The 11,790-nt window shown below is 35.2% G+C and overlaps 1 protein-coding gene across 5 annotated transcripts; it reads left to right on the top strand.

Moving 5' to 3' along the window:
• Positions 1-2,246: 2,246 nt before the first annotated feature.
• Positions 2,247-10,578, top strand: LOC116352522 (voltage-dependent calcium channel type D subunit alpha-1-like). 5 transcript variants are annotated; one of them, XM_031785176.1, is made up of 11 exons: positions 2,247-2,673; positions 2,763-3,035; positions 6,637-6,882; positions 6,956-7,062; positions 7,147-7,302; positions 7,396-7,714; positions 7,784-8,636; positions 8,839-9,042; positions 9,282-9,379; positions 9,444-9,520; positions 10,074-10,578. In XM_031785176.1, exons 2-11 carry the CDS (start codon positions 2,794-2,796, stop codon positions 10,325-10,327), a joined length of 2,556 nt encoding a protein of 851 aa, XP_031641036.1. In that variant the 5' UTR covers positions 2,247-2,673; positions 2,763-2,793; the 3' UTR covers positions 10,328-10,578. The 5 variants fall into 5 exon arrangements, with proteins under 5 accessions (XP_031641036.1, XP_031641035.1, XP_031641039.1 ...); XM_031785175.1 differs by having other exon boundaries at positions 2,247-2,698; positions 10,074-10,575; XM_031785179.1 differs by lacking the exon at positions 10,074-10,578 and adding an exon at positions 9,707-10,036 and having other exon boundaries at positions 2,247-2,698.
• Positions 10,579-11,790: the final 1,212 nt, after the last annotated feature.

The raw sequence follows: 11,790 nt of genomic DNA, 5'->3' as shown, positions 1-11,790 counted from the left end.
TTTTGAGGTGACTGCGATGAGTACACCACACCACGACTTAACGATGAACCAGTCTCAAAACGATCCTTACGGTAAACATGGTATGAATTGTCAAAGAATTCTGACGAAAAATGAGATTAGTTCAACATGGTTGACCATGTTTCCGTTAAAACAACAATCGAATGTGCAAATGCCGACGAATTTCAGAAAAATTGTTTTGATTTGGTGCGCAAGCCACGAACATTTTGATAATAAATATCATTGCACACCAAAGTCGTTGGAGGAGAGAGTGAGTGATTTGTGTTACTTAGTTGCGACGATTTTGTTGAGGCTGACTGTACGATCCCATCAGTGGACTGAGTAGGCATTGAGACAGCAGCGGCAACAAGTTGGCAATCGGTGGAATTTCCGGTATCATGGTTTGCCTTTGTTGTGACTTTCGTCGATTTCGACCATGAATTGGTGGCTTGAACGAGGCGAGTTTCTTGTTTTTTGAATTTTTGTCAGTTCGTTTGGGAGGTGGAACTGATTTAGAATTTTTATTGCTAGGCAATGAATTTTGAACAAACTCTTCGGCCTTACCGTCCGGTAGCCAAATGGAACTGTCCATAATAATGTCGAAATAACGATTTGGCACTTCAATTTTAAAGGAAACGAACGATAATTTCCTTGTATCTTTATTTTGGCTCACCAGTTTGATCACCTTCAAGTCACCTACAACACTGTAACACTGGTGTGATTTCAAATGATCGGTGACATCATCAACGGTAGTATCTGGCCGAAACGGTGAAAGATAGACCGTTTTGTTTTATACAATTTTGAGTTTATTGTATGACCGACCCGATGCCCAAAATCACAATTTGCCATTTTGGAATTCAAATTATTGTTAGAATTTGAGGTAGCTGTAGTATTCCTTCCAACGACTTTTGACTAGAGATGTGAAACCGCCATTGAATTAGGCTGTGAGCTAGCCTTTGTCACTTCACCTTTTTTTGCGTGGATTTGACACTGTGTTTGTCGACACATTTAATCTAGTCGATGGACTGACAGATCTACGACGCCCTCGTAAAACTTTTGGCTTTGGTCTCACGGTCGGAACCAGAGTATTGTTCAGCGCTGCTGCCATCCAGAGCATATTAAAATATCTTGCTGAGAATGCGTCGTCCGTCGCATGCGAACGTACGTAGCAGTTCATACATCACAGCGAACAAGAATGAATCCATTGTTCTCTTCACGATTATGTGACTCAAAACATTCAAACGATTGAATAGAGAACAATGCATGTATTGTTGTTCACTGTGATGTATAAACTGCTACGTACCTTCGCATGCGACGGACGACGCATTCTCAGCAAGATATTTTAATATGCTCTGGATGGCAGCAGCGCTGAGCAATACTCTGGTCGGAACATCATTGGTCAAAATATCACACGAAATCAAAATTATGCTGGTGTCATTTTTTTTGTTATCAACAGGGTCAATCACATCGGTACTGTTTGCATCGATATCAACAATGATATTGGTATCGATTTCCATCTGATTGATCGTAGTCGATGGAATGTCAGTATGAATTACTGAATACTGTGTCAAAATTGGGGCGGATAATGATGAATTCGCGCCATTAATTTGCTGTGCCGAAGTGGCTGCGTTGGAGGGCTTCAATTGTTCCAATCAGTGATGGTTTTTTCCTATCTGAATAGCGCTAGCAGCTAGCTATTCGCAGCGTCTGAACAGCATTGCTGCCCAGATGCTGAATCGAAGCGGTCCGTGATGCCGCACGCGTTTTGTACCACACAACATATTGTCATATAGTCTAAGTAACCACTGAGCTCGCAGAGTATGATACACTATATATATAATACCATAGTCAGTATACAAACGCATGTCGAACAGAGAACGAACGCGAACGTATATGCTCTTTGTGGTACAAACGAAGTGTGTTGCGCGTGCGGCAACCGCTACTATTCAGCATCTGGGCAGCAATGCTGTACAGGCGCTGCGAATAGCTAGCGCTATACAGATAGGAAAAAACCATCACTGGTTCCAATTGAGGTTGGACAGTGGATTGAAATTCCGATATGATTTTGGCACTATTCACGAGAGTTGATGCGATACCATTTACCGTAAAGGTCAAACATATATCGCAATACCACTGTAAATTCTTAATTGAAACTAGATAATTTACAATCGATTTCTTGTCATTACCATTTTCCGTAATTAAACAGTTAATTAAACATCATTTAAATAAATTTACGATACTGTACAATTCTAGGGGACAAGCATGAATTTTGTAAATCTGACAACTCCAATTCGAATCAGACATCCAAAAGTAGTTCAGCCAGGAAAAGTACATTTCAAACACAACAAGGCAGCAATAACAATAAGGCTTACCAAAATAATAACTGTCCCAACGGACGTAGTGAAAGCCCGTCAACTAGTATTATTCAACAAGTGTCAAAACAAATTAATATCACTGGATCTTCACCACTCGAAACTGAAAAGCAACAAGCATACTCTCCATCTTCTGATACAGTCAATATCAGCAGTTCAGCGTCGACAGCAATCCGAGCCGAATCTATTTTCGACAACAATTTCAAAACGGGTTCAAAATCAAGGCAGACGGTAACGGTAGAAAAACCAATTACTGTTGCTATATCATCTGTGACAGCACCCCTCACATCATCTAATAATAACTGTAATAGGAACATAAGCGATTTAGTGTAATTTTTTCTATAAATTATCCTATTTTGAATACGCGATATTAAAATTTATTGTTTTTTGCAGAGGGCGGTCAATATTTTTTCGAAATCGGAAAATGGCGAGTAATTATAATGGTACTGTTAATGGAGGTGACACACTCGGAATAGGCGGATGTCCAGCTCCATCAACAACAGCAACAGCTATTGCGGGAGCCACACAATCAACAACACCAGCCCCACCAAAAAGACCAGTTCGACGAGGAGGCAAGGCACAACCCGAACGACCTGTACGAGCACTTTTTTGTTTGGGCCTAAAAAATCGCATACGAAAAGTATGCATTGAAATAGTGGAATGGAAGTATCCTTTTTATGAAACACTTTCAGACAGAAATCAATGTTTTTCAAACATTTTGCAGTTTTATTCTTTTATTAATAAAAAATAAAGAGTCTAAAGTTGCAAGTAGGGGAATTGCGCTAGCAGTGGGACTAGTCCAGCAGTGGGACAGTGAAATATTTTTGATTTTTTCTACTAAAGATGTCAATGTTTTCACGTTGATAATTTAATATTAATGCACAATCACTTTCTAAATGGTTTTTAGCGCGATCACACGCGTTCATTATACAATGCCAAACACCTCCCAAAATAAATTCTAAAAAGACTTTTCCGAGGTTTTCGGTAGGGCCCATTAAATGAACATTTTTCAACGATTCGAAAAGGGATTATATGAACGCTCTAGAATAAAAACAATTTATTGTTTACTCGCATATCGAAACGCGACTCAAAACGGTTGTATATCAAAGCGAGACAATATTTCGTTACCAAAGGAATAAAGAACATTAACTTATTATTATACAAAATGTGTACGTTTCGTTTTGTGCTGATAACTAGCTACTGTTCTGTTTTAGTAACAGAATTTTGTTTCGCTTTGATATGCGACGCAGTTTAACGGTATAAATATTTTACACTCTCGAAGGCTCGGTATAGAACACACAAAAAGTAAAAAAAAAAACTTCTTATTCTCAAATTTCATATACAATCAAATGGCTTGTATCAGCGATTTTTATTGCGCAGTTGTGTGTTAATAGAATGTCCATTGTAAACATTCATACATACAAGGAGGAGCGAGATAGCATTGGACAACGATTTGGGTGAAAGAGATAGCAAATTTTTCACAGCAAATGATATAGACCATTTAGTGGTGTTCGAGAATTGAGAAAAAAAATCGGATTTTTTTTCACTTTTTATGTTCTATACCGAGTCTCCGAGAGTTTCATATAAACTCGCCTTGCAATAGCCAAATGACGCCTATTGATTCAATCACGATTGGTAATCGCTTACTATTCAATAGGCATCACATAGCAAGTTTATATGAAACTCTCGGAGACTCGGTATAGAGCACTCAAACAGTGAAAAAAGTCCAGATCGTGATTTAGATGATATGGAATGCGATTTTTTTCATTCTGATTTCACCAGGTGATATAGAAAATTGAGTAGTATTTGAGAATTGAAGAAAAAAATTTAATTATTTTTTTCATTTTTCGCCAATTTTTACCAACTATATGGGAAGCTTGTATGAAAAACACGGAAGACCGCTGAAATGACAAATACAAAATATGTGCGGACGTACGATAGTGCCATTTCAGCGGTCTTCCGTGTTTTTCATACAAGCTTCCCATATATTTAGATGGTAAAAAATCACGAAAAATGGAAAATAATAATAATTACAAATACTGGCTCAATTTTCTGTGTCACCTGGTTAAATCAGAATGAAAAAATCCGCATTCCTTATCATCCAAATCACGATTGGCATTCGTATATTATTTAATGGGTGTTATTTGCCTGCTAAATGGCAACCTTATATGATCGGCTGAGAATAAAAGTGACTTTAAGTTTTTTTAAACCGTCCCCATCTTATGTAAATCCTATACAAATTATGAGACACTTTTAAGATTTTTTCTGCTTAAAGTCTCTTTTATTACCAGCCGTACATATGAAACTCTCGGAGACTCGGTATCTTGCTCGGTATAGAGTATAAAGAGTGAAAAAAATCCGATTTTTTTTCTCAATTTTTATGCACAACTAAATCGCCTATATCATCTGGTTCGACCGATTGTAAAAATTTGCTATTTCTGTCACCCAAATCGTTGTTCAATGCTATCTCGCTCACCCTCACATGTAATTTCTCAATGCATGGCATTGTGTTTACAAACAACGTTCTATTGACAGACAACTGCGCAATAAAAATCGCTGATACAAGCCTTTGATTGTATATGAAATTTGAGAATAAGAAGTTTTTTTTCACTTTTTGTGTGTTCTATACCGAGCCTTCGAGAGTGTGAAATATTTATACCGTTAAACTGCGTCGCATATCAAAGCGAAACAAAATTCTGTTACTAAAACAGAACAGTAGCTAGTTATCAGCACAAAATGAAACTTACACATTTTGTATAATAAAAAGTTAATGTTCTTTATTCCTTTGGTAACGAAATATTGTCTCGCTTTGATATGCAACCGTTTTGAGTCGCGTTTCGATATGCGAGTAAACAATAAGTTGTTTTTATTCTAGAGCGTTCATATGCATTCGTTGGTTGGTCAAAATGAAGCATTTTCCACCAGTGGGACACTTGATTTGTCCAGCAGTGGGACATCCACTAGAAGTCATCTCAGTGTATCACATGCACAGAAAGAAAAAATGTGGTATTTTTAATTCAATTTTGGTAGATTTAATATAAAATTAACCAACAACGAATTAAATTTACCAAATTTTTTCTTTTTGTGTGTGTTTTCATAAAAATGTTGATGGACATTTGTCTGCAGTATGTAAATGCTTTGACTCGAATACGTTTCATATCATCGGTACACGCTTTTTGAATGAATTTCGACTCGATTTCATGAGTTTCTAGAACGTTCTATTGGATTTCTTTGAAATTTCCAGAATATTCTAATAATTAGTTGGTGGGTATATAAGTGGGTGACATTCGCCCACTTGTCTCAGTCCCATTCTAAAATCGGTCAAGTGAACATCAAAAGGAAAAGTGAAAGAAAATTGCAAAACGAGCAAAGATAAAGGCATCGTCATCTTCATCGACCACTTCAGGTGTAGAACTTTGTACGGTTTACTCGAAAAAATGCCACAAAGACAGGCACGAGACAACACCATACATTGCAACGAGTGCGATGCACCAGAAAACTTGAAATGCCACAACAAATCGGTCAGTTATTTCACATGCAAAAATTGTGAGTCTAAATATACCAATGATGCGAAGGAATTAATAATAATAATAATAATCTTTATTCACCGCCAAAACTGGCTGAATCATTTGAGTTTTTACAATTTTTTATACATTTGTTGGTGGGAAAAAGGTATGAATCAGTGATATACTATGGTAAACATCTGATCACCGTTAAAAACCACATCTTTTCAATAATAATCTTACGATCACATACGATATTCTAACGGTCACCCACACGGTCCACCAGCCCGGGTCAGTAGATGATTAAGTATAATCGAATAATTTTTGTTTGTTCTCATATGAATGGACAATTGACTCAATAAATATTCTATAAACTTTCGTAACTTGATGTTTTTTGTTCATTTCTCTAGTTTTCCAGCAATCTCCATTGCGTTTTACCTAGTGTCCCACTGGTGGCCAGAAAATTTTTTTTGGCAAAAAATCATCTCTTCAGAAAATTGTCAAGAGAAATGTTGTTTGAAACGGAATCATATAAGTTTCTTTGGAAAAAATGTAGCAACAGACATTAACATTAAAATGGTATATACAACTTCTCGATATATTCTAAGGGTTCATTTTTTTCTTCGAAAAACAAAACATGTCCCACTGCTAGCACAATTCCCCCATATATTTCAAAGCTACCAATTTTTGATATTTTTACACTTCTAAAATTCCTAATTGAAATCTTAAATTTCCTTAACTTCTGTTGAAAATCGCAATCACAGAACATTCGAATATATAATTTTGCTGACCATTTTTGCGAACTGCATAGCATTAGCCATATTCACACCATACCCCTCCGGTGATTCAAATATAACAAATACATCACTAGAAAAAGTGGAGATGATTTTTATGTTTATTTTTACTTCGGAGTGTGTTATGAAAATTATTGCATTCGGTTTTGTGATGCATCCCGGTTCTTATTTACGAAATGGATGGAATTTATTAGATTTTTTCATTGTAGTGATTGGGTAAGAAATTTATTTTATTTTATTTGTAAAAGAATGTCATATTTCAATTATTTGGTTCTTATTATTATTGCAGGATGCTGAGTACCGTTATACAGAGTTTTATGCCAGAAGGTCTCGATGTTAAGGCTTTGAGAGCATTTAGAGTATTAAGACCATTGCGACTAGTTTCTGGAGTTCCAAGTATGTTTCATATATATAAATACAAATTTTACGCCCTCAATAATGGCGTATATATCTACTTTTTGAAAATCGTGACTTTTGCAGGTCTTCAAGTTGTATTGAATTCAATTCTTCGTGCTATGGTGCCTTTACTACATATTGCCCTTTTAGTCATATTTGTCATTATTATTTACGCTATTATTGGCTTGGAATTATTTTCTGGAAAACTTCATGCCGCATGCTATGATAAAAAAACCGATAGTAAGAACATAACAATAGTAAAATAATAATATTTTTATTTAGATTTTAGAGATGACATGGTTTCTTTTATTATTAAATTAAATCACTTTACAGAGCTGGTATCTGATCCACAACCATGTAGCAGTGAAACGGGTGTTGGTTTTAACTGTAAAGATATTGATGACCAAAGCTACACATGTACAGTGAAAACTGGTGGTGATTGGAAGGGACCAAATGATGGCATTACAAACTTTGATAACTTTGGTTTGGCCATGTTAACAGTCTTTCAATGTATTACTCTCGAAGGATGGACTGAGGTGTTGTATTGGATTCAAGATTCAATGGGAAATACATGGCAATGGATTTACTTTGTGTCGATGGTTATTTTAGGTGCATTCTTTGTAATGAATCTAATTCTTGGTGTTTTGAGCGGGTAAAATTAATTTAAAATTTCATTGAAAAAACGGTGAAAGACTCATTCGGCTTGATTCTTATATTTTAGAGAGTTTTCAAAAGAGCGTACAAAAGCAAAAAATCGTGGTGACTTTCAAAAATTGCGTGAAAAGCAACAAATTGAAGAAGATTTGCGTGGGTATTTAGATTGGATTACACAAGCCGAAGATATTGAACCTGAAGCTGAGGGACCAATACTTCAAAGTGGCAAAGGGAAGGTGCAAAATGATCTAATGGATTCCACTGATCATCTAGGCGAAGAGATTGGTGAACGATTACAAGAGACATGGTGGAAAAAATGGAAGAAAGACTTTGATAGAATCAATCGCCGGATGCGACGTGCTTGCCGAAAAGCAGTTAAATCGCAAGCATTTTATTGGACTATTATTCTGTTAGTATTCTTAAATACCGGTGTTTTGGCCACGGAACATCACAATCAAGCTCCTTTTCTAAATGAATTTCAAGATAAAACCAATATGGTATTCGTGACGTTATTTACAATGGAGATGATACTGAAAATATATAGTTTGGGATTTCAGGGATACTTTGTGTCATTGTTTAATCGATTCGACTGTTTTGTGGTGTTCGGCAGTATATTTGAAATTCTATTAACTAAATATGATTTAATGCCACCTCTGGGACTATCTGTTTTGCGTTGTGTACGTTTATTGCGTGTTTTCAAAGTGACAAGATATTGGCGATCGCTGTCGAATTTAGTCGCCTCATTACTAAACTCAATTCAATCGATCGCATCGCTATTGCTCCTTCTATTTTTGTTCATTGTTATATTTTCATTGTTGGGTATGCAAGTCTTTGGTGGCCGATTTAATTTCAATGAGCTAGAAGACAAACCACGGTCAAATTTCGACACATTTTGGCAAAGTTTATTAACGGTATTTCAGGTAAGATTTTCAGCCTATGCCAAATAAGATTCCATGAAAACTATTTTTTAGTTTTTAAAAGATTAAAATAATGCCAAAAACAATCAATTGATTTGAATCAATATTTATTTTCGGTGAATGTCGTGGCATTAATTCAATCTACTAATATTATAACAGTCGTTAGGTACCATAGTCATTTATTTTTAACTTTTGAAAATGACAGATATTAACTGGAGAAGATTGGAATGCAGTTATGTATAATGGCATTCTGGCATATGACGGTGTTGGGTGGAGAGGTGCACTCGCTAGCATTTATTTCATTATTTTATTCATTTGCGGTAATTATATTCTACTAAACGTCTTCTTGGCCATTGCTGTTGATAACCTGGCCGATGCTGATTCACTTACTGAAGTGGTCAAAGAGGGTGTAAGTTATTGAATAAACACACAAATTAATAACTTTTCAAAATTAGATGGCGATTCGTTTAGAATTTATCATAACGAACAATTAAACTAAACGAAGACTCATCTGAATACAAACGAATCATCACAAACGAATTTTGAACGAATCATCATCTAGCTTTTAAAAGTTATTTTTTTGTGTGAATGTTTCTACATTTTTAAGATATTAATTGTTTCATTCATACATACATCTCGATTTCTCAGCAAGATGAAAATAAATCAAAGTCACGAAGTCCAACTCCAATGATTGACGATTTGGATGATTTACATGATATCGAAATCGAAGATATTGACGAAAACTTGTGAGTGAAGACAATTTTAAATTCTTTAGTTGATATTAATTTTGTTTCAATTTGTAATATTTAGCCGCAGTGACGAAGAATCATTTTCGGAGACAAAGATCCGTTTAGAAGACGACGAAGGTTATGAAGACGATGGTCAAGGTAAAATTTATGTTGGTTAAATGCAATTGTATGTGTTATATATTGTCACTATGAAACTGGCTAGAGGTAGGAAAGTGTAGCTCAGTTGTTTCGCTGTTTAGCTATAGTTAATAAATGTTTAGAAGTTTAAATGTTTGGATAAAATTCAAAATATAGAAAATCGAAAAGATTATAATTATGAAACAGTAACTACAGCACGACCGCGCCGGTTATCTGAAGTGAGCATCAAAACTGCGGCAAAGCCGCTGCCCAAGGAAAAAGCGTTTTTCCTTATACCACATACAAACAGGTAAAAATTGTAAATCAACACTGTCATTGGTATTACAAAAACTAAGAAATAAGGCATCGAAATATGCAAGGATAACGGGAGATTTTTCAACTGTATCGTCGATATATTTGTCGTGTTATAAAAAGTTCACTTTGCTTATCTTGTTCAATAGGGCACTAGACCTAGTGTGTAATATTTCAATATCATTTTTAAGTTAGAAATATGGCTCAATTGATTTTTTTTTCTTTCGTTTCGTCTCGAATCAACACTCACTTAAATAACTAGATAAAGAAGAAGAAACTAAAGAGATTATTGAAAATGATGGAGAAAATAATAAAACGGTATCGGCTAGACCTCGTCGAATGTCTGAAATTCAAGATCCTCCACAGCCAATTCTACCGATTCCTGAGGGATCATCATTCTTTATCTTATCACAGGGTAACAGGTGTGACAAAATCCAAACGAACAATCCACTAAAATTCAAAACCAAATCCAACATGCATAACCCAATTATACCAAAACTTATTTATGAAAATTAGCTTATTCGCAGCATTTGAATTTATCAAATGGAAAGGAACCGCTATAGCAGCGTAATTTCTTATTAGTAGAAAAATAATTGATTTTGTCAAAAATGTGAATATTCTTCAATTTACTCAAGATATATACCTCAAAAACCAAGTTTCAAGCAGCCAATTGGTTTTTTATATTCAAATATTAAGAAAGCAAAATACAAACACAAAGCCGAACCAACCAAAAGTCATAGTAGAGAGAAAAAGCCGGTTCTGAAACAGGAAATCAAAATGATATCAAATTGATATCATTTTGATTCCCTGTTTCAGAATCGGCTTTCAACCTTTTGCAAGAGATAGAGAGAGAAAGAGTATGAGAGTGTATGTGTGTATGTGTGTGTTTGAGATGAGGAGAGAGAGAGAGAGAGAGAAAGTGCGTATGAGAGAGATAGAGAGAGACCGAGAGACAGACAGAGGTAGTACATTAGAGAGCGTCTGAATGACAGCGGAGAGAGAGAGAGAGAGAGAGAATGGTGGGAGGGAGAGGTAGATCTATATTTGATTGAAACTATTTTTTTCGTTTAAACTTTATTTATGTTATTGATATATTTCAAAAATTAGAATACATTTTTTATATTTTAATTTGTATATGCTAAATTATTCAATTAAAAAATGTCTATCAATTGTTAAGTGTTCACCGATCTCATCCATTTGAAAGTGCATCCACTTTTAAATGTTGATAGTGCTGAAATTTTGAATATTTTTTTGTTTAAGGAGTATGTGAAGTCTATACAGTTGTCTCTTTTACTCGCATTAATATGCACATTTAAAGATATAAGGATCACTTTTTCACCAACTCCTGCATAAGATACTCAGTCTTGAAAACTTCAAATATTACTGATTTCACTACAAAACTAAAATCTCTATATAAAGCGAAAATTACTCCCACCAACCCACTTTTTCTTTGAAAAATTATAAAAACCATTCCACTTTTTACCACTTTGATTTGATTTTATCCACCGACTTTTAAATATGCCGAACCATAAACTTCCACTTTCATCTTTCTTTCCTTCTAAATCTTTGCTCCCCTGCATTTATCATTCAGTACTCTCTATAGCACTTGATCAAACACACCGCTTTTATGATCGGGTAATAAATTCGCTGCATACCTAGTACGAAACTTATCTCATTCACATCCTTCTGTTTCTATTTCCCCTCTGTAGCACAAGATCAAATATGCCGCTTTTATGATCAGGCAATAAACACTTAAACTCACCCCGCAATAGTTCCTATTCATATGGAAAAAAGTGGAAAAAGTAAACAATTACTAAAAAAACTATCACATAAAGTTTTCGCATGAGCAATATTGAATCTATGTTACACTTAGTACAACCATCATGATTGAGAGATGTCATATTGGTGACGCGTGCGAATTGTGGTTGAAAACCTAGGGGAAAATGACTCATTGTAAGTTCATAAGTATCTGTAAGTTT

Source organism: Contarinia nasturtii, unplaced genomic scaffold (genome assembly GCF_009176525.2).
Source record: "Contarinia nasturtii isolate CC-2019 unplaced genomic scaffold, AAFC_CNas_1.1 Cnas_scaffold_187, whole genome shotgun sequence".
Taxonomy (NCBI): domain Eukaryota; kingdom Metazoa; phylum Arthropoda; class Insecta; order Diptera; family Cecidomyiidae; genus Contarinia; species Contarinia nasturtii.
Note: the sequence above shows the minus strand (reverse complement) of the source record. Positions and strands in the feature narration are given on the sequence as shown.